This window comes from Prunus persica, chromosome G7, assembly GCF_000346465.2.
Source record: "Prunus persica cultivar Lovell chromosome G7, Prunus_persica_NCBIv2, whole genome shotgun sequence".
In the NCBI taxonomy this organism is placed as follows: domain Eukaryota; kingdom Viridiplantae; phylum Streptophyta; class Magnoliopsida; order Rosales; family Rosaceae; genus Prunus; species Prunus persica.
In genome coordinates, this window is record NC_034015.1 from 19,353,040 (window position 1) to 19,371,496 (window position 18,457).

General features: G+C 35.8%; 3 protein-coding genes across 6 annotated transcripts; all 3 read right to left on the reverse strand.

Annotated features, from left to right (window-relative positions):
• Window positions 3,912–5,956, reverse strand: LOC18770467 (probable transcription factor At5g61620). Its single transcript, XM_007202151.2, has 3 exons — window positions 5,186–5,956; window positions 4,769–4,965; window positions 3,912–4,655 (listed from the first exon to the last, which is right to left on the reverse strand). Exons 1-3 carry the CDS (start codon window positions 5,541–5,543, stop codon window positions 4,212–4,214), a joined length of 999 nt encoding a protein of 332 aa, XP_007202213.1. The 5' UTR covers window positions 5,544–5,956; the 3' UTR covers window positions 3,912–4,211.
• LOC18769292 (probable acyl-[acyl-carrier-protein]--UDP-N-acetylglucosamine O-acyltransferase, mitochondrial) lies at window positions 9,399–12,524 on the reverse strand. Of its 3 annotated transcripts, none has more exons than XM_020569130.1 (10): window positions 11,996–12,524; window positions 11,775–11,899; window positions 11,565–11,673; window positions 11,377–11,469; window positions 11,173–11,289; window positions 10,845–10,928; window positions 10,564–10,659; window positions 10,381–10,464; window positions 10,166–10,298; window positions 9,399–9,915 (listed from the first exon to the last, which is right to left on the reverse strand). In XM_020569130.1, the coding sequence occupies exons 1-9, from the start codon at window positions 12,143–12,145 to the stop codon at window positions 10,179–10,181; spliced, it is 978 nt and encodes a 325-aa protein (XP_020424719.1). In that variant the 5' UTR covers window positions 12,146–12,524; the 3' UTR covers window positions 9,399–9,915; window positions 10,166–10,178. The 3 variants fall into 3 exon arrangements, with proteins under 3 accessions (XP_020424719.1, XP_007202504.2, XP_020424720.1); XM_007202442.2 differs by having other exon boundaries at window positions 10,564–10,668; XM_020569131.1 differs by lacking the exon at window positions 9,399–9,915 and having other exon boundaries at window positions 10,185–10,298; window positions 10,381–10,471; window positions 10,564–10,668.
• On the reverse strand, window positions 13,833–18,424 carry LOC18769566 (inactive protein kinase SELMODRAFT_444075). Of its 2 annotated transcripts, XM_007204554.2 has the most exons (9): window positions 17,732–18,418; window positions 17,171–17,325; window positions 16,988–17,082; window positions 15,749–16,782; window positions 15,206–15,366; window positions 14,928–15,004; window positions 14,674–14,821; window positions 14,345–14,494; window positions 13,833–14,255 (listed from the first exon to the last, which is right to left on the reverse strand). In XM_007204554.2, the coding sequence occupies exons 1-9, from the start codon at window positions 17,892–17,894 to the stop codon at window positions 14,199–14,201; spliced, it is 2,040 nt and encodes a 679-aa protein (XP_007204616.1). In that variant the 5' UTR covers window positions 17,895–18,418; the 3' UTR covers window positions 13,833–14,198. The 2 variants fall into 2 exon arrangements, with proteins under 2 accessions (XP_007204616.1, XP_020424718.1); XM_020569129.1 differs by lacking the exons at window positions 13,833–14,255; window positions 14,345–14,494 and having other exon boundaries at window positions 14,680–14,807; window positions 17,732–18,424.

Below are 18,457 nucleotides of genomic sequence, written 5' to 3' on the forward strand. Positions count from 1 at the left end.
CTTGGTTCTTTTTTAGGGAAGATGCAATTTCATCTTAGCTGTTTGTCACCAAAACATGGTGCTCCCTACCTAATTTGATTTGGGATCATCATATTACAGTAATAATAATTACTTTAGAAGAAAATTGAGGTAAACTCTATTGATTGCATGAAATAATATCCAAATATATCTTTGGAAGTTGTCTGCCATTGCTCTCTTAACACGTTAAAGAGAATATAATCAATCCAGTGGTGATAGTTACAGATAATTTCGTCTGTTAAATTACCATGGAAGTGGAAGTCAGGCAAGGTTGCCATATAACATATAAAAAAACCTACATGATCCTCAGAAGTCATCTTTGATGTTAAGGTTGAAAGTGAAAATAGGCAGAACCACAAGGAAACATACGGTTTAACCCAGTTGACAATTACAATTAATAAAGTGAAAATGGTTAGAGTGTAGAGTGTGAACTGGTTTCAGGAAGAAAACAAATGACGAAACGACTAATGAGAAAGAATCAAGGAGAATCAAGGCAAATTCTCCATCAGCTAACTAAAATAGTTGGTTAATCCACGTTTTACTGACAAAGATTGTTCACTAGTTTAGTAACTCAGTCTTAATTTACAATTAGTTCTTAATTAAATTAAGAGGCCCGTCATCATCACATGACATAATTAACATTAATTATGCACTCACTAATATATATATATAAATGTCATGATATGCTTTTCAATGGACAAGACTTTTCTTTCTTTTCTTGATGCTGCACATCTATAAATATATATATATATATATATATATATATATTTGTACATGTAATACTTTAGCTTTTGCAAACATGATGCGGCTACAGAATGCTTATGTTCCTTGGTGGTGTCTGCCTATTATTACCTATGGCTATAAATAAACCTTGCTTGCTAGTTGCTGCTGACAAGAATATATTTTTCTTTTTCTTCATATCTTTACTATATTATGGGGGATGACCTACCACCACATGTCATTAGTTTACTAAATATGGTTCAAAACCAGATTAGTAATTAAACAAATTGAGATTAGCTGAAATAAAAAAAATTGTTATAAAGACAGGGCTCCAATGAGGGTGATGGCAATGCTTTTTATGCATGCAACATTATGATTCATGACAGAAATGTGTATGTATGTGTGTACAGATTTGGAACAAGGGAAAAGATAAATGGGATTTGTGTCTGCTTGCTGGAAGAAACAAACTTGTATCCTCCACAAGATTCATGTGAACATGAAAGTGGATATGTGGGTTTTGTTTTGATTGAGTAAAGGTTTCTCCAAACAATTTGACACCACACACAGATAGTTACGGGTATTAAAGAAGACATAGCAAGTTGGTTGAATGTCTCTGTAATTTAAAAGTGATAATAAATGTGACAGATGGTATTAAATCAAACAAAACAAATACGTACAAACAGACACAAAGATCGAAGAATTTCCAAGCACATGGTTGGTACTATTATTTCAACTCTACTATTAGGAAGGGATACAGAGGAACAGAGAGATCGAATGACAACCCTAAAATAACACGTTGGAGTCCACTACCAAATTAAAAATAAGATGATTCTTTAGGGCGCTCTAACGTATTCCTTTTTATAAAGAAAACCCTAGGCTTGTTAGGAAAACTAATTAGAAAGTGAAAAGGAAATAAACAAAATTTCCCAAAATATTCTAAAACCTTAAAGGCTGAAAAGTCAAAATAAAATATAAAATTTGGCTAACATAGCTCATATATCACAACAAAGTGGCGAGTTGCACTCGTCACCTTGTTCTCTTCGAAACGATGGGTCATGAGCCTGATTATGAGCTCAGGGCCCATATTTGCACGGATTGAGCTTTGTTGCCGCGACGACGTTGCGCACCTGTCCAGCTCTTCCTCGATCAACTCAACCATGTATTCTACATCAGTTTCCTTTTAGGAGGGAGAAGTACTTAATTTCAATTAACGGGATGCTAATTAATATGACAATATTTCAAGCCAATCATGCACTACATTGCAAGAAGGTTAATATATGATCATGTGTGATTGGATTAGAATATCGTCACAACAGCATTTTCGATGTAGATAAGTTTTTCTCATACAGGCGAGGATAGAAGATTGCAATGAAACTTCTTTCTTCTTTTGGCTAGGGGGTTGGCTTGTAAGTTAGCACACTCAAAGAAAGCCCTCCCCTAGAGAAAAACTTAGTTGCAATGGGGATAGTAAAGAAACTTAGTTGCAATGGGGATAGTAAAGAAACTTAGTTGCAACAGAGATATCACTGTTTTTCTATTCCCGACCAATAATATTATGTCACATGAAAATATTATCACGCGTATCATATGTTATTGGTCGGAGATAACAAAATAATGCTATCCATATTTCATAGAAGTCTTTCTTCTAGCCGATGAACCATGTCCCTGCCTACTCTCCTAGCTAGCTAGACATGAAAGCCCTAGAATGTGACATTGTGTTTTCTTGTGAACATGTGGACTAGCTTCATTTCTTCCTTATCTTAAAAACGATAGAAAAGCATACAGATGTGTCAGCTGTGTGGTCACACAAAATTAATGAAATTTTTTTGTCTTCTTTTATTTGGTGAACTAATAACTTCGTCGTTCTAATGTTATAGGGATATGGATTTTCTTGAGGTACTCTCCAAATCATAGATTGTGCTAGATGCCCCTCAAGACAAGGGAAAAAACAACCCTAGAAAGATAAAACAAGATTGCGGAATTATCAATTAATATTGTAGGTGGTCAAGGAATTGAAGTGTTTACTAAGGCTCTGGTTAGACTTTTGAAACATTCAAACTTCCACAAAAAGTCTTGAGTGTTGGGAATATTGTAGTCAAACTTATGAAATGGTAGTTAATTACTTGTAACCTGGTCACCAGTCCACGGTTTCCAGATCTTTTTGCTTGCTGTTTCCTAGCTAATGTTTTGCTGCATATTGAATTTTTTTTCTTTTGCATCAATTAATTTCCTCACTATTACATTAAATTGACTTTAAAAAGTCAAGAACTTTTTGGGATGGAGCCAACAGTAAATTATAGGATGAAATTACTTGGAAATTACAGAATGTAAGAGAGTCAAGCTGTGGTGTTGTTGAGTAAAGACCTGGACATACATGATTTTTTTATTTTTAAATACAAACGATTAGTCTGAACTACAATTCATAAGGAAGTTTCTCACATACACACACTATTAAAGTGTCATAAGAATTCATACCCTGTCGGCACTCAAAGATATTAACTACGTACAGCTAGTTGTTTTTGGCTACGATGGAAATAGAGAAAAGAGAAGCTACGCAATATGGAAATAATACGACGACAAACCAATATATATATATATATATATATATATATATTTTCAAGTAGCAAAACAATCTGCCATGCACCTTTTTCTCTTCTCTTGTTTGCTTTTCTTTCCCTGCCTGGCTGTCTGATATTCTTTTCGACAGTAGTCACTGTTAGATCGTACGTACTTATCATCAAACATTCAATAAAACTGTATTCATGCATTAAAGAAACCTTCACATTTGTCATCAAATCATTGGTGCAGATTAATCATGTGTTATTGTGTTTTGCATCTGCTTTTGTGCAAGGATTTCTGCTCCTTAATTACCATTAGCCAGACTGGCGCAAAGATATCAAGCTTTCTTTATTTATTACGAAGAACAATCTCCAAAATGCGGTTCGTTATTTCAATTTGCAAATTAATACTATAAATAAGGACCTGGATTAAAATAAACCTAGTGAGAAGACCCAACAATGGTTAGGTATTCAATATGGAAATGGGCGTATGAGCGTATCTGCGGAAAGCCCTTTTTCTGAATTGATAATCTCTTTAGATTATATATATTTTAGAGATAATCACTGCCAATAATTGTTAGCCTGCAACCAATCAAACTGGTTAACTACATATAGTTAGCATAAAGTAGAATAATTTTTAATTAATTCCAAGCTAGTTAAGCACTGAGCACTTCCATAATAAGTTTTCATGCATGGATTATGGATACATCTTCGTTTATTCAAAGGAAGGGAAGAGAAGAGAACGTTAAATATATAATTAAGACATATACTAACTATAATTAAAGTAAAAGTGGCCCATGAATTCTCCTTGAGATCCTTCTCCTCCTCAGCTGCTTAATTGGGTTAAAGTCAAAATCATCATCATTTCTATCATGCATCCCCAATCCATCGACTTTTTTTTTTTTTTTTTTTTTTTCATGTAACACTAATTGGTCCAAGATTAAGGAGGGGACCTGCTGGGGATGGGGAAGATTTATTTTTTTGTTCCAAACTAGGACTAGCTGGCGCGGCAAGCTTGAGCTCTAGATCCGGTACAACTGATGCTGATGAACCGGGTTTTGAGGCAGCAATGTTTGATGAATATTTCATCTGGGAATCGATCAATCCGTAAATCCAAACCGGTAGCTGCTGATTAGCACTGCAGTGATCCGGTTTTAGATTATCTAAGTTTGGATTTTGAGCTGCTACGGAGGTGCCGAGTTCAAGCAGAGGCAGCGTGGCACCAGAGTTGTCATGAATAATATTGTTATGTTGAGGAGGAAGAACTTGATGATCATCGCTTAATGGCTGCTTATAATGAGAGGTGTTGGTATTGGCAGGATGACCAGTTGACAGATTGATATTGTTGCTCCTCCCAAACTGTCACATATATGAACATAATTAATTGAATTTTGAGCACAGAATTAAAATTCAATCCATACATAAATTTTAATTAAGAGGGGGAGATTTTTAAACTTAAGTATATTATATACCATGTCGAAGAGGCTAGAACGTCGTTTCTTCTTGGTGAGGGTTGCTTGCCTGAGAAAGTACTTCTGAGCATGGCTGGCAACTTGGGTTGGGGTTCTTGTGGTCACATAGTTCCTAGAGATGCCTCTCCAGTCACCCTTTCCAAGCTTCTCGAGACCGATTAGAAACGTCCGGTGCTCCTCTTCTGTCCATGGAACTCCTGTGCGTGAAAATAAAATCAATATATATATAATAAACATTTAAATGTATATATGTTAAGCAAAAAATAAATGGGTGATTAATTTGTGCAGAAAATGTGCTATAGAAACTGAATACACAGAAGAAATTGAAGTAAAATATCCCTTCATATTGAAGTTTTTATTTTCCTTTCAAAATAAGAAGAAGAAGAAGAAGAAAGAAATGATTAAATGGGAACTGACCCTTTTTCCTCTCTTGGGCTCGGCATATGAGACCATCAGAGAGATAGCCGATGGATGCTTTATCCTGAATAGAATTCTCATCCACAGAAATTCTTGAAGAAGATGGGGAGGACGATGAGGCCGATGACGTGGGCAAGCAATCCATGCTGAAACTTTTCTTCATGGACATGGCAACATGATGATTCATATTAGATGATGAAGGCATCATGAGATGATGATGATCATGATGATGAAGTTGGACACCAAAGAGCCTAACCCCAACATGACCAACACTAAAACTTGTACCAGTCCCTCTGAAATTCGTGCAGGTCCTTGAATTGTGGCCTATGTTTCCACAATGTGAGCACTTTCTGCCCATTTTCACCCAGACAAGAACAATGATAATATTATTAAGTGCCTTCCCTCCACTTAATTCTCCAAATAATAACAAGTCCAAAACTCAGAGAGAGAGAGAGACAGAGAGACAGAGAGAGAGAAAGACAGAGAGGAGAGAGGGAGAATAAGTAAAGTGTTTTGGTGGTATATAAGATGATGGGGGAGGGGGGGGTGAGGGTGGGGTTTATGAAAATGGATGCACACCAAGAGAAGATGATTGGATGGATATTTTTTTATTGATGGATTTTTTTTCCAAGTTGGGTTCTAAACATATTAACAAAACTTGTATAACTACCTACCTCTCTCTGCCTCCCTTTATACAAATTATAAATCTTATCTTATACAGTATACTTTTTGTCCTCTGGAGTTTGTAGGCATATATACTACTTACGTACAAATATTGATGAGTAGGGGACCCTCTAGCAAACTATTCAGCTTTTTGTGTTTTTTCTTTTTTCTTTTTTAATTAAACACCAATTACTTACTACTTTTATATATAAGAAGATAAATCGCAGGTATCTATATGTTCGTATCCTTTTTTTTAATTACCGTAGAGTGGAATATCACTAAATTAAAAGTTAGTTAGTAATTATATTCACATTTAAGTCAGTGTGTACATAATGAGTTTTTTAATGTGTTTTCTTTGAATATGGTGTGTACCGTGAAAGAGAAGAGAAAGAAAAAGATGGATGATCTTTTCCAATATTTTGGAAGTCGGTGGGTGAGAAATATCTAAGAAAAGGAAGACTACTTTGAAAGTTGATACATTGATCAACCCATGTTGCACTTTCTTAGGAAACTCATAGAAACAACATACCATATCATTATAAGACAACCAAAAAGGGCAAAAAAGAAAACAGAATAATGTTAGCCTAAATTAGTTCAACATTATATGATATTTTTCAGTACTTTCGTAGTTAGTTCCACCAAAAATTAAGGAGGATGTTAGGCTCCTGCTCATAAGTCAACAACTATATGCCCCTAATACCAATAATTTCAAAGGAAGGAAGCCAAAATTATTGTCCATTTCAAATCAGTGGACCAATTAATACTCAAAATAGATTGATGTACAAATTAATGATTTGATCATGATCACCATCTAATCAAACATTGAAATAATCGAAATCGCTTAAAATCTATGATCACCGTCATCATCATCATGGCCATTTTCCATATTGTTGCCACGTAAATTTATTTTTATTCGACGGTTGATCATCAATCTATATCATCTATTATCAAGTCTAACCTAATTATTTATCCTTGATTTCTTTTTTTATATCTCATAATATAACTCATATCACTTAATTTTTTTTAATTAAATTATTTTATATGCACAATTTATGGCTAATCACTTTAGCTAAGGTATACCATAATTATTGTCACACAAAATATATAGAATCCCTCAGTTTGATTAAAGGAGAAGAATAGTATATTCCCTTTCCCATATTGGTAAAGTAATACACGAGAGTACTTCAAAATCTAGAGAGAGAGTCATGATATATCTATAATTAATAACTTAGATAGACATATTTATCTCTCACGCAACTACTTTTGTCCTACTTAATGTTAATCATGGGGCCATCTTGTTAATTAAGATTTTAAGCAAGTTGGAAACTTGGGAAAAAGAAAATAATCCAATATATGAGGAGGCCAAGTTGAAAATTATTTAGTCCTTTCTATGTCTGAACCAGGAAACACTTCCAAATTATTTATTTATTTATTTTTATGCATTTTGCATTTGGCGTTATTATAGAAACGAATCTTCCCTCGTATGAAACCAGAGGATAATTATAATTGACAGTTGAATATATTATGTTATTAAATTCCCTTAATTGCATCGATATTTGTCAAAGGGTTGTAGCCTATGAGCTAAAACCTAAAACTGCAAGAATGGAGGCGAGCTTGAGATCTCAGCTTCATCTGAAAAGGACTCAGAGGGAATATTTATTTTAAGTACCAAGTTGTATAGATTGATTATTAAAGCATATATGTCTTGCTAAATCATGTTCCTGTGTTCAATAATTATATTAAATCTGGTACAGAGATTTGATTAGAAATCATTCTTTTTCTGCCCACAATTGCTTCCCACACAAACCCAAAAGGCATAAACTTTACGAGAAATAAATGGCCATAAAATAATGAAGTGTACCCATCAGCCTGAGTTGCTCAAGTTAAAAACAAACCACTGCATCTAAACAAGGGAGGGAATGATCAACTTTCAAACAACACTAGCATAGTGAAGCAGTAGTAGTATCAGACCATGATCGATGTTTTTGGCTTTAATTTTAGATCAGTTGTCCACAAGCGTAATGTGGTGTAAAATAATCATGATCGTTGAAACATGCGAGGGGAATAATGAATCAACAGTTGAAATGAGTTCATTTTTTTTGTTTTAAATATATTATAGCACTGCTTTTTGAGTCTACTTCTTTCCCTAAAGTCCAACCAAAACATAAAGGAAAAAGAGAATGGGGGGTTGTAAAACACTAGCATCCACAGATAAGCAAGATGGAAAAAAGTAGCACACACATTTCAAGTTCAAATATGGGAAGAAGAAAAAAAAAAGGTTAAAAGAATGGACAAGGTTTTGACATGGGTCATATTCAAATCCAAGATCTCAACTGCTCTTTAATCTTTTTAATTAGGAACTGAGAGCATAATGCCTTTATATCTCATTATCATATTATATACATAATTAATCTTCCATTAGTGCTAAAGATTACATCATATGCCATGATCCAATATTAGCTACAACTACAAATGAAGTAGAGGAATATACAATGTACAAGCACTAAGCATCTTTTCTTTTTCTTCTTCTTCTTCTTTTCTTTTTTTCTTCAAAATAATCTCATATCAGCAGCCACAACAGAAGTGATATTATTGTCACTTGTCTATTTTATTTATCTGTGGAGAGGGAATGATTGTAACAGTAGGCCAAAGAACATCAGTACTTAACGTCTGTCAATTCTATTGCACATAAAATAATATTTATTTATTTATTTTTTATACTTTTTTTTATAAAAAAATATTTTTATTTTTGTTGCTGCAATAAAATAAGATTTGATTCTAGAAATAAGTGTCTTTCTAAACATACAAAGAGGTGTGGCCATTCAAGTCATTGCTTCCAAGTCAAAGTTAAGAAAGAATCTTCACTATGCAGATGAGGAAACTTGGAAAATCAAGCAATTTGGACCGCACTGAAAAAAGTTTTTATCATTCTTTGAACAAAGCCTCAGGTTTTGAAAATTGAAGTCAATTGTAGCACATATGATTCTCCTGGTACTTGATAGAGTGGCCAATTTAAATTTGTCAGCAAGTTCATCAGTGCTTTTCTTATAATCACAATCACAAGGAATTTATCCTGAGCTGGTGGATTGAGTATCAGGAATTGAAAATGAATGGCTCATATGAAGCCTAGACATCAGAAAATTATATATTTTTTTTTTTGATACAAGCGATATTATACTGTAAATTAATCTAAACTCCGAGAAAAGGGATTCAAACTCGGATGCATAGTAGGGAGCACATAATTATTAATTTGCCTTGTATATGAAATCTTGTTCATATCTTACAGTAGATATATACGTTCCCCCCAGTGTAAGATATGAAGAAAAGTATTCAATAGTTGCAAAATTCTCTGATTTGTTTCAGTCCCTGAAGCAACCAATTATGTAGTCAAAGGTATCACAAGCTTGAACAAAGAACAACAGTTTTTAAATCAAAGTCAAATGCCTTTTAGTGACCTTGAATTGATTCATTGCCGTTCTAAACATTCAAATCAAGAAGGAAACCAATGGACTATGAGAACAAAGAAAATTTCAAAGATTGTCTTGTAACATATATATCATATTGATTTGCTTTTCGAAGAAGCAAACTTCTAGAATACCTCAGCTAATACATTATTCAGGTAATCACAGAGGATAAATAAGAAATAAAAATCCATCATGTAACTGAAAAACCAGAACAATCAAATTCCTAGGATTTTCTCTGAATTGGGAGAGGTTCAATCTGCTTGTACAAATAGCATGTGCTTCAAGGTCAACATTATCAAGAAGCACAAAACTTAAAAAATGTTTGTTTCTAACTTCAAAGACATTGCACAAGTAATTTCCTTGAAAGTTGAAACAACCCACAAGTTGAAAAGATTAATACTTCTACACTACGTTATGCGTCTGCAACTTCTCTCTGTATTACATCCTTTCACCAAAATATTCTTTTATCAAACAATGAGAACTGCCCCAATATAAATCTTGAATTTTCATTACAAGACAACCATGAGCCGCCTGGTAAGGTCTTCATACAACAAATTAGTCCAGATGCTAAGCCATTTTGTAAAGACAATGGCAGTTAGATCACTGCAAAAAGAAGAAATAAAAACCACACTAATTACAACAATTCATAGGGAAATCTATCTTTCTGTACCTAGGAAGCATGGATATGGATATTGGTAAAGTATGTTAGCTTTTGGATTTAGATTAATAACAAGATACCATTCAAATTGGGGGGAAAAGAGAGAGGATGTTTTGCACCTTTAATTTTCTGTTAAGAGTTCTCTTTCTTGATTCTGAAAATAGAATAACAGTTTTGTGGAATAAAGAAACTGACCTATTGCATGTTTTTAAGAGCCATTCCAATGTCTGAATTTACATATTCCACGTCGTTTTCCTTCAAAAGAGTCACGGATAGATTGCACCATGGAACAGACTACAGATACATGAGCCAATTCATCACGCATCTCCTGCAAAATGAATTTAACTCCATTGACCAACGATTTAAAATTATATCATGGAGAGGGTGACGGATATGGTTGAATATGATACCATGTCAGCCAGACGTTCATCGAAACCCTTCGAAATTTCAGCAGGCATGAATATTTTTTGGTAAGCTGTTCGCAGGCTTCTGATCTAGATCCTTGCCCAGAGGAATAAAAGCTCTTTTAGGCATTCAATTTAACATAAGGAAGTAGAAAGTGCAACTAAGATAAAATATTTGTTAACGCAAACCTCTTGGGCTGTGAAACCATGACGTCGTAGACCCTCAAGATTTAAACCACGAAGTTCAGCTCTTTCTCCTGCAACCATCATGTACTTTGGAACATCCTGTGCAATCTTCAGGCAAATAAAATAAGAATGTAAAATCAATATTGCACAGTGGGAAATTTATAGTTAATTCATGGCTTACACTCATAAATGGACAAGAGAAATTGTGCAGGTTCCCTTGATACATAAGCTATTGAAATTATAGTGTATAATGACAGACGGTAAAGAGTAAGATCATGTCATACCACGGAGCCACCACCAATAAAAGAGAAAGAACCAACATGGCAGAACTGATGAACAACTACAGCCCCTGCAGTGTGAGCATAATCCTACATTTGAAACATGACTATATATCAGATACAGCAAGTAGGATAGAAGTATATAAATTACATTTGAAATGCAAAGAGAAGGGATTTGAAATGCAAAGATAGAATGTAACATTGTTGATTTGAGAAAATATAACGGACATCTCAAATATATTTATTAGAGTGAAAGAAAATATCTTTCTACAAAACATCAACCACTATCCTGAAATTTGAAATCTCACAATCCAAATAAAGCGTAAGGGCTTACTTCCACCACAACATGGCCTGCTAAAAGGGTATTATTTGCAAAAATGATGCTGTTTCCAATCTTGCAATCGTGGGCAATATGACAAGAACCCATGATAAGATTATTATTCCCAATAACCTGATCACAAAACACTAGTATCAGAGCATGAAACTTAACACACGACACACAAAAATAAATGAAAAAGTAATTATCATATCCACATACTGTTGTATCACTCGACTTCGAAGACCGGTGGATTGATGTATGCTCCCTGATGTCATTGTTGTCCCCAACCTCAAGGAAACATTCATCCCCTGACTAAATCATAAAACAAACACTAACTAGTGAATTTGGTCATAAAATTTTTGTGTATCCTGCTGACTTTGTTACATAAATGAAACATTGAAACTGACCTTGTACTTCAAGTCTTGGCATTTGACACCAACCACAGCATGGTGTCCAATAATATTATTACATCCCAGCAAAGTTCGGCCTGGAAGATCATCACCAACAACGGCGCCACTGCCTGACAAATTTTGTACCACAATGCAAAGTTCAAAACTTGAAATCAAAAGTGAAACCTTTATCAACTTTTCAACAATTTATATGCATTCAAAACTCACGTCATCAAAACACAACGCTCCCCAACTTCTGAATTTCCGAATATATGGCTTCCCGGGTATAATTGGCAGCCATTTCCAACCTTCACGGTCGACCCAACAGTACAAAAGGGACCAATTGAAACACCCTGATCGCAAAAACACCACAGCCAAAACCACACTATCAGTTTCATCAGTAGGTAGCTATTTTAGTTGAGAATTGTGAGGTGGAGCAAATGAAGTACCTGACCCAAAACGGCATTGGGGTGAACGATTGCAGTGGGATGAATGGAGCCAGGTGCAAGTGTGCTGCAGAAGCGACGCAGGGACAGAGAGTTAAGGCTGCTCAACACAGAGCTTAAGCGCTTGCTGCCAACTGTCACCAGCGCACACATGGTGTTCGTCCCGTGGTCTCACTCAGACTCATACTCTGGTTTTCCTTTCAGTCCTTTCCCGGGCTTATAGCTTCTTTCACTTTTTTGGGCCCAATTTTTACCACATTCGCACTATAATTACCGCCAATAATACACCAAACTCACCTTTTTTTTTTTTTTTTTTGTTGTGTGTGTGTTCTTTTAATAAGAACATGGGTGCTCAACAGACTGAAAAAGTTATGACGCTTGTCATGTCGTGATTGGTTGAGATAATAAAATAATGGCATTTTTGTTTTACACAAGTGTTTCATTTTAATAAGTCAAGGTTCAGCGCACCAAATAACAGTCATTGTCCATTTTAATTGAAGTAGTCCCCATAAAATCTTATTTTTACAGCAGAATTGACATCAGTAACCTGTTTAGGGTTCCTAAAGGTTGAGACCAAGGTCTTAAATATTGGAAGTTTCGGAAATATTGGTGGTCCAAAAACACAGAATTATCGGGAAAGTATCGATATCGGTAAGAATTATATAAAAACGATGGAAATTGTGATAAAAATGTGGAAAGTTTTAATGAAACTTTAGACGATGTGCATTTAGTCAGTTATCTACTAATTTGACCCCCAAAAAAATTGAAGCAAATGTATTGCATAGTTAGTTTGAGTGATTTAAGTTGAGTATACTGCGAGCAGACAAACACTACTGTAACTTAGAAAATGTGTAATCTTTATATCAGTGGTGTATTGTAGACAGTCTCTGTAATTTTTTCTTATAAGAAGTCATGGTTATTAAACTCTCGTCATTTATGTTTTTGAAGCATTCTATGTGGTTTTGTTGCTGGACTTGCTAGTTTCAACACTTTGATGTGGTGGTTTAAGCTTGTGTTTGATGTTAGAAGAAACTCGCACTTTTCATCCTGTTCTAATTTCTACAATCTTGTGCAGGAGGAATTTCATAGACGAAAATTTGTTCTTAGAAGCCGCAATTGCAAACATTTAACGTGAGCAGATATTGATTTAAATTTTAAACCATGTTTTATTGTCATCTCACTTATAGAAGTAAAAATGAAAAAGCAAAAAGATAAATAGTAAGGCAATAATACACGACTGTTAAAACTGTTTTTGTGAGATGTTTTTCATCCCCTGAAGCTCTTATCAGCCGGATTAGAGATGTCGGTCCTCTGGCTGTTTACAGTAATCTGCGTTATATCTCTGGTGATTTGGAAGCAAGCAAATAATGATTTTGAGCCTTTGCCTCCTCTTCTTTTTGAAATTCTGATATGTTTTGTATATGAGTATTGAACAGTAGTGTTAAACAAATTTCCCTGTTTTAATATGGCTCCGATTGATTTTTTACGTTTATATTAAATAATGGAAAACCATCTAATGATTCCTTAAAATAATATCAAGCGGTGGGTAATTTACCAACAAACATGTAGAAGAACTCATTAGGTGGCTTCATAGAAGAGGCAAGCAGTGTCATGAGTGGTAGAGGGTCACCCCTTGTGATCAATGAATCGGATCGAAATCAGGGTATTCCAATTTAAATCCAAAAAATGAATACCATAATAATATGAAAACGTATGAATTATGGATAACCTGGTTTTAAGCAGGCCCATCCACGTCCCGTCCCATAGTTACTTACTACCGAGCACACCAGATACGTGTATGATCAAGACGATGGTTAAAGCATGAGCAACCATGTTGATGTGTCTATAATATGATCTTATTATCAAACTCTTACGCAAGAGAACATTACTCAGTTGATAATTACTATATTAACAGGACGATGTTATATGTCTACAAAATCTCCAGATATTCAATTTGACGTAGCAACAACACGAGTGAGGACTGGAGGAATGGAATGAAATTTCATCAACTTCATTCATATGGTTGTAAACTTGTAACTCGTAAGGAATTGACGACAGGCATATCTACCTATCTTACAACTACACATTACAACAGAAACTAATTAACTAGAATGTATAATAATACCTTTCTTTTGTTCTTTTGGAACAAAAATGTATAGCTATCTTGTGGATCGTCTACAGATTGTTCTCACAATGCCTCCTTCCTTCAAGAATGCTTTGTCGAATTTGCGGGGATGTCATCGCCTTCCAAAATCCGAAGCACCTATAGGAACCAAATGGACAAGAAATTTCAATGGTTCTCAGGCAAAAATGAAGATGCAGTGAGTGAGGTGACATGACATCAACTCATACCTGGGACATGCGAGGCCTGGAATGAGGGTCTCTCCTGATGCACAAGGAAGCACATTGCAGCATGTTACAAACCTCTTGATTCGAATAGCAGCTCCTTAACCGCGGGTCTAACAGCTCGAAAATGGCGTTCTTTTCTAGCAAGGGCCGTGCCTGCTCCACACAGATGAGTATAAGCAATGACCCTTAAAGCTCTTTGAAAGTAGCTATGGCAGAAGTCTCAATATTCTATCAAAACTCTATTTAGTATGTTTTGAAAAAGAAAGATGTCAGATGTTCTATCTCTGATATACTGCACGATCTCAAATTACAGTTATCTTGTTCATGCTTACCCATTCAGTGAGGCACTGTTGGCCTTTAGGCTTGTTTAAGTCCATAGCTTTCCGTCCTGTAATAAGCTCCACTAGAACTACCCCGAAGGAATATACATCAGCTTTTTCTGTGATTTGTCCACTTTGAGCATATTCTGGAGCCAAGTAACTACATTTAAGGCAAGGTTTCTGGTTTAGTCTAAACTTTGTCAATTGTAATTTGGTATAATGAGAAGGACTTTTTTTTGTTTTTTTCTCAAGTCCTATGGCCTTACCCAAATGTTCCAAGTACTCTTGTTTGCATCCCAACATCTCCATCTGGTTGCCACCTTGCCAGTCCAAAATCTCCAACCTGAAACCCAGAACTGGGTAAGAGTTACTCCGAGTGATACATGTATGGAATTTAACGCTGCATCCTCAATGCACATACGGCTTCACACAAAGAGAAACACTACTCATACAAGATGTGATTCATCAAGGACAACATACAACTGGTGAAGGGGAGTAGAAAGTTGAATTTTGTTTTGTAAGAGATGAGGAGTGTATGACATACCAAGGGTTCAAAATCATGCGTCAGAAGGATATTGTTTGGTCGCATATCACGGTGGACAATGCAACCCACTCTACACTCTTCGTGAAGGTATCTCAACCCTCGAGCTGCTCCAACTGCAATTCTTTGTCGCGCAGACCATTTTAATGGATGTCTTTGTGGCCCTGAAAATTTTAGCATCCCCTTAACTTGGATGGTCACAGAAGTGAATACGCACATTTATAGTTTGTAAAGAAGGTGTAATGCGCTTGTGGAGCAAGAGTGTTCTCGGTAATGTATATATCCACACTTTAACTGAGAATCCTGGAAATAACAGGGTCCTTATTAACGTCAAGACCATAACCTTTTCATTTGTTTGACAATCTGATTCTTGATCAGTAAACCCAGTCAATCTGTTAATCTATGTAATTTGAAAACCGAACATAAATGTTGCCATTCATCTGAAGTAAAGAGGAAATACTAGAGCATGCTTGCTTGCAACTTAGATCTGTTAGTAGTATCATTTCATTTTGTGCATTAAAAAATCAGGGATAGAGGAGAACTTACCGTATAGATGAGAATTCAAAGACCCATTGCATATATATTCATAAACTAGCAACCTTCTTCCATCCTCCACGCAGAACCCAATCAGCATCACAACATTGCGATGCTGCGCACAGCTTAGGACTTCAACTTCGGAGCAGAATTCTTGATCACCTTGAGAACTAGCCAATTTATATTGCTTGACAGCAACAACCTGACCATGTGCTAAGACACCTCTGTGCACAGAACCAAACCCACCTTCAGCCAAGAAATTTGCTTGTGAAAATCCACCTGTAGCAAATTCCAGTTCCGCATACGTGAACCACCGAGGAGGATTTCCAAAAACAGGTGCTTTGTGCTGACATATGGAGCACAATGGAGGAGGGTTAGGAGGTGAATTTTTGGATAATGAAATTGCTTCACGTACACTTCTGCTTAAATTCAAATCAAGCCTATAATTCAAGACCCCAACATCAGGTTCTCGATTCAAGTTAGCTAACTTATCCAGCAAGGCTCCATACGTTGAAATCAGAGCCTTATCATAAGGTCTCTCTGAACCTTCCACCGCACATCTTGAAAACTCACCACCAGAACTTTGATAATCTGCCATACAAGGCTGGCAACACGAACTTGTGAAGTAAGAACTCTGGTTTTCATTATTTGTCTCGATATCAGATTCATTCAAATTCTGATTTCCTTCAATAGTAGATGGATACTCTTGCTTTAACCTCCCCAAAATTTCGGAAAGAAAATCTCGTTCAGTCCCCACATCTGAGCTAGATATGGATGATGTTCCAATATCAGTTGCAGTCAGAGGTGACTCGTGGTCAAAACTACTTCTAGGAGTCACAGTTGGCCCTCTAATCATATTCGACTCTTCAAACTTGCTTTTTAGACGTTTTGGAGAAGATTCTGATTCAGACAATGAAGGGTAAGGCACTTCAGGGTCTGTCTTTGTTATCAAATTCAAGCGCAGAACCTTTGGCCCAGATCGTTTCATAATCACAACATTGCATTGCAGTTTTTCCATGCAGTGTTTCTTTTCATATTTCAATTGTCTGCACACGAATAAAATTGATAACTTGAAAAGGCAATAAGGGAAACAAACAGTATTCTGGAGAAAAAGCTTTCATGCACAAAAGTGTTGGCTAAGGATTATGATGCCATTGTATGCTATCACACATCTAAACAGCAATCCCTAAAATAAGAAATTGTAGGCTATAGCATGTGATAATAGAAATTAAGGTTACATTGACGTATTACTTGTCCAATATAACCCAGTTTGATTGAGCTCTCTTTGCTTCGGCAGCCACAACACCGCAGGGTGAGCCAGAGAGAATTTTTATCCTGATCTTTATCTGTGAAGAAAATATGATGGGAATGGATTAGTATTAGAAATGAAACATGTAAGGACTAAACCATTGGAAACGGAATTGATGTACCAACCTTCTCTGGATCATAAACATCTTGGAGCCGGAGCACCATCTGAGAGCATGAGTCCACAATATCATCCTTCTTATCTGACACGGTTCCTGAAAGAGACCTCCGATGACTAGTGGTGCAATCACTAGTAAATCTTGCAAACTCCCATATCTTTTTACCTGGACACATGGTATTTGAAAGAGAGAGAAAAATCAGATACATCTCATACATAATTCAACTCGGCTGTGATTCAATTGATTTTGAAACTGGTATCAAAGCTTCAAATTTGTGAAGCACCTCTGTCAAACTTAACATGCCATCGGTAAGATTTTCAAATTCCCAATAGTCAAGTACAGAGGAAGAGAGAACATATTTTGCCAATACACTAGAAAGTTCCCTAATTAACCAAAAGGAATGCAATTTGAAACATTAACTGGCAATTTTTCTTCAGTTGAAACAGAAAAAACAAGGAGCATTATTAGCGAACATGCAATGCAGTTTGCATTTTTGTGTGAATCTTTAACATTTTGATATATAAATGGGCAACTTTTCTTCAGTTGAAACAGAAAAAACAAGGAGGCTTACTTGATGTGTGAGAAGGAATCACAGCCAAAAGCTTAACATAATCGCCAGGTTGCACAACATGAGTCAAAGCCCACACCAGAGCAGTCTTTTGAATTTCCCTCAAAGCATTAACAGCAACCACCACAACTTTCCCAGCCACAACTCCATTACTCTTCTCTTTCATACCTCTGCCTCAACCAAAAAATCTGAAATTCTACAACCCCACACTTCCTCAACAAACCCCACAATCAAAACCCATATCCAAATTCTCAAATGAAACAAAACCCAGAAGCAGAAATACACGCATTATCACTGTGAGAAGCAGAAACCAAATGAAGGAGCTTTTTGATCTTTACCCAGATGACAAGAACACAAAAGAAACATGAAAGTAGAAGAGGACACGCACTGTCTTCTATGTACTTTAACCACTCACTGACTTCATTGCCGTTAAAGGACATGTAAAGGGGCCCAAACCCCCTCTCACACTCTATGACTCTACAAGACAACACAAGCTTTGGGATTAATGCAGAACAGAGCAAAAAATTTCAAACTCAAAGTTTGGTTCTTTCATTTGTCCCAAAAAAAGATCGGTTCTTTCATGGAAAATGAGTCTACACTTTGCATGTGGCTCTCGGGGTGCCTTGATGTTAATATAAAGTATAGCAGAATTTTGATTAAGTCATGGAGAGAAGAAGCAGGTGGCCTAAGTTGGACTTTTTTGTTGGTAGATTCTCACTTGGGAATTTT

Bases quoted from the DNA above. Each gene is read 5' to 3' on its own strand.
- LOC18769292 (XM_007202442.2), bottom strand. From the start codon at position 12,145: ATGTGTGCGCTGGTGACAGTTGGCAGCAAGCGCTTAAGCTCTGTGTTG. The intron at 11,674-11,774 runs GTGAGTTTTGAA...TTTGTCAGGCAG, and splicing joins GAGCGTTGTGTTTTGATGAC to TGGCGCCGTTGTTGGTGATG. The intron at 11,290-11,376 runs GTATGTGGATAT...TTTTGTGATCAG, and splicing joins CGAAGTCGAGTGATACAACA to GTTATTGGGAATAATAATCT.
- LOC18770467 (XM_007202151.2), bottom strand. From the start codon at position 5,543: ATGGGCAGAAAGTGCTCACATTGTGGAAACATAGGCCACAATTCAAGG. The intron at 4,966-5,185 runs GTCAGTTCCCAT...TTTCACGCACAG, and splicing joins AGCCCAAGAGAGGAAAAAGG to GAGTTCCATGGACAGAAGAG. The intron at 4,656-4,768 runs GTATATAATATA...TATATGTGACAG, and splicing joins GTTCTAGCCTCTTCGACATG to TTTGGGAGGAGCAACAATAT.
- LOC18769566 (XM_007204554.2), bottom strand. From the start codon at position 17,894: ATGAAAGAGAAGAGTAATGGAGTTGTGGCTGGGAAAGTTGTGGTGGTT. The intron at 16,783-16,987 runs GTAATACGTCAA...ATTCGTGTGCAG, and splicing joins AACTGGGTTATATTGGACAA to ACAATTGAAATATGAAAAGA. The intron at 14,495-14,673 runs GTAAGCATGAAC...TGTGTGGAGCAG, and splicing joins AACAGTGCCTCACTGAATGG to GCACGGCCCTTGCTAGAAAA.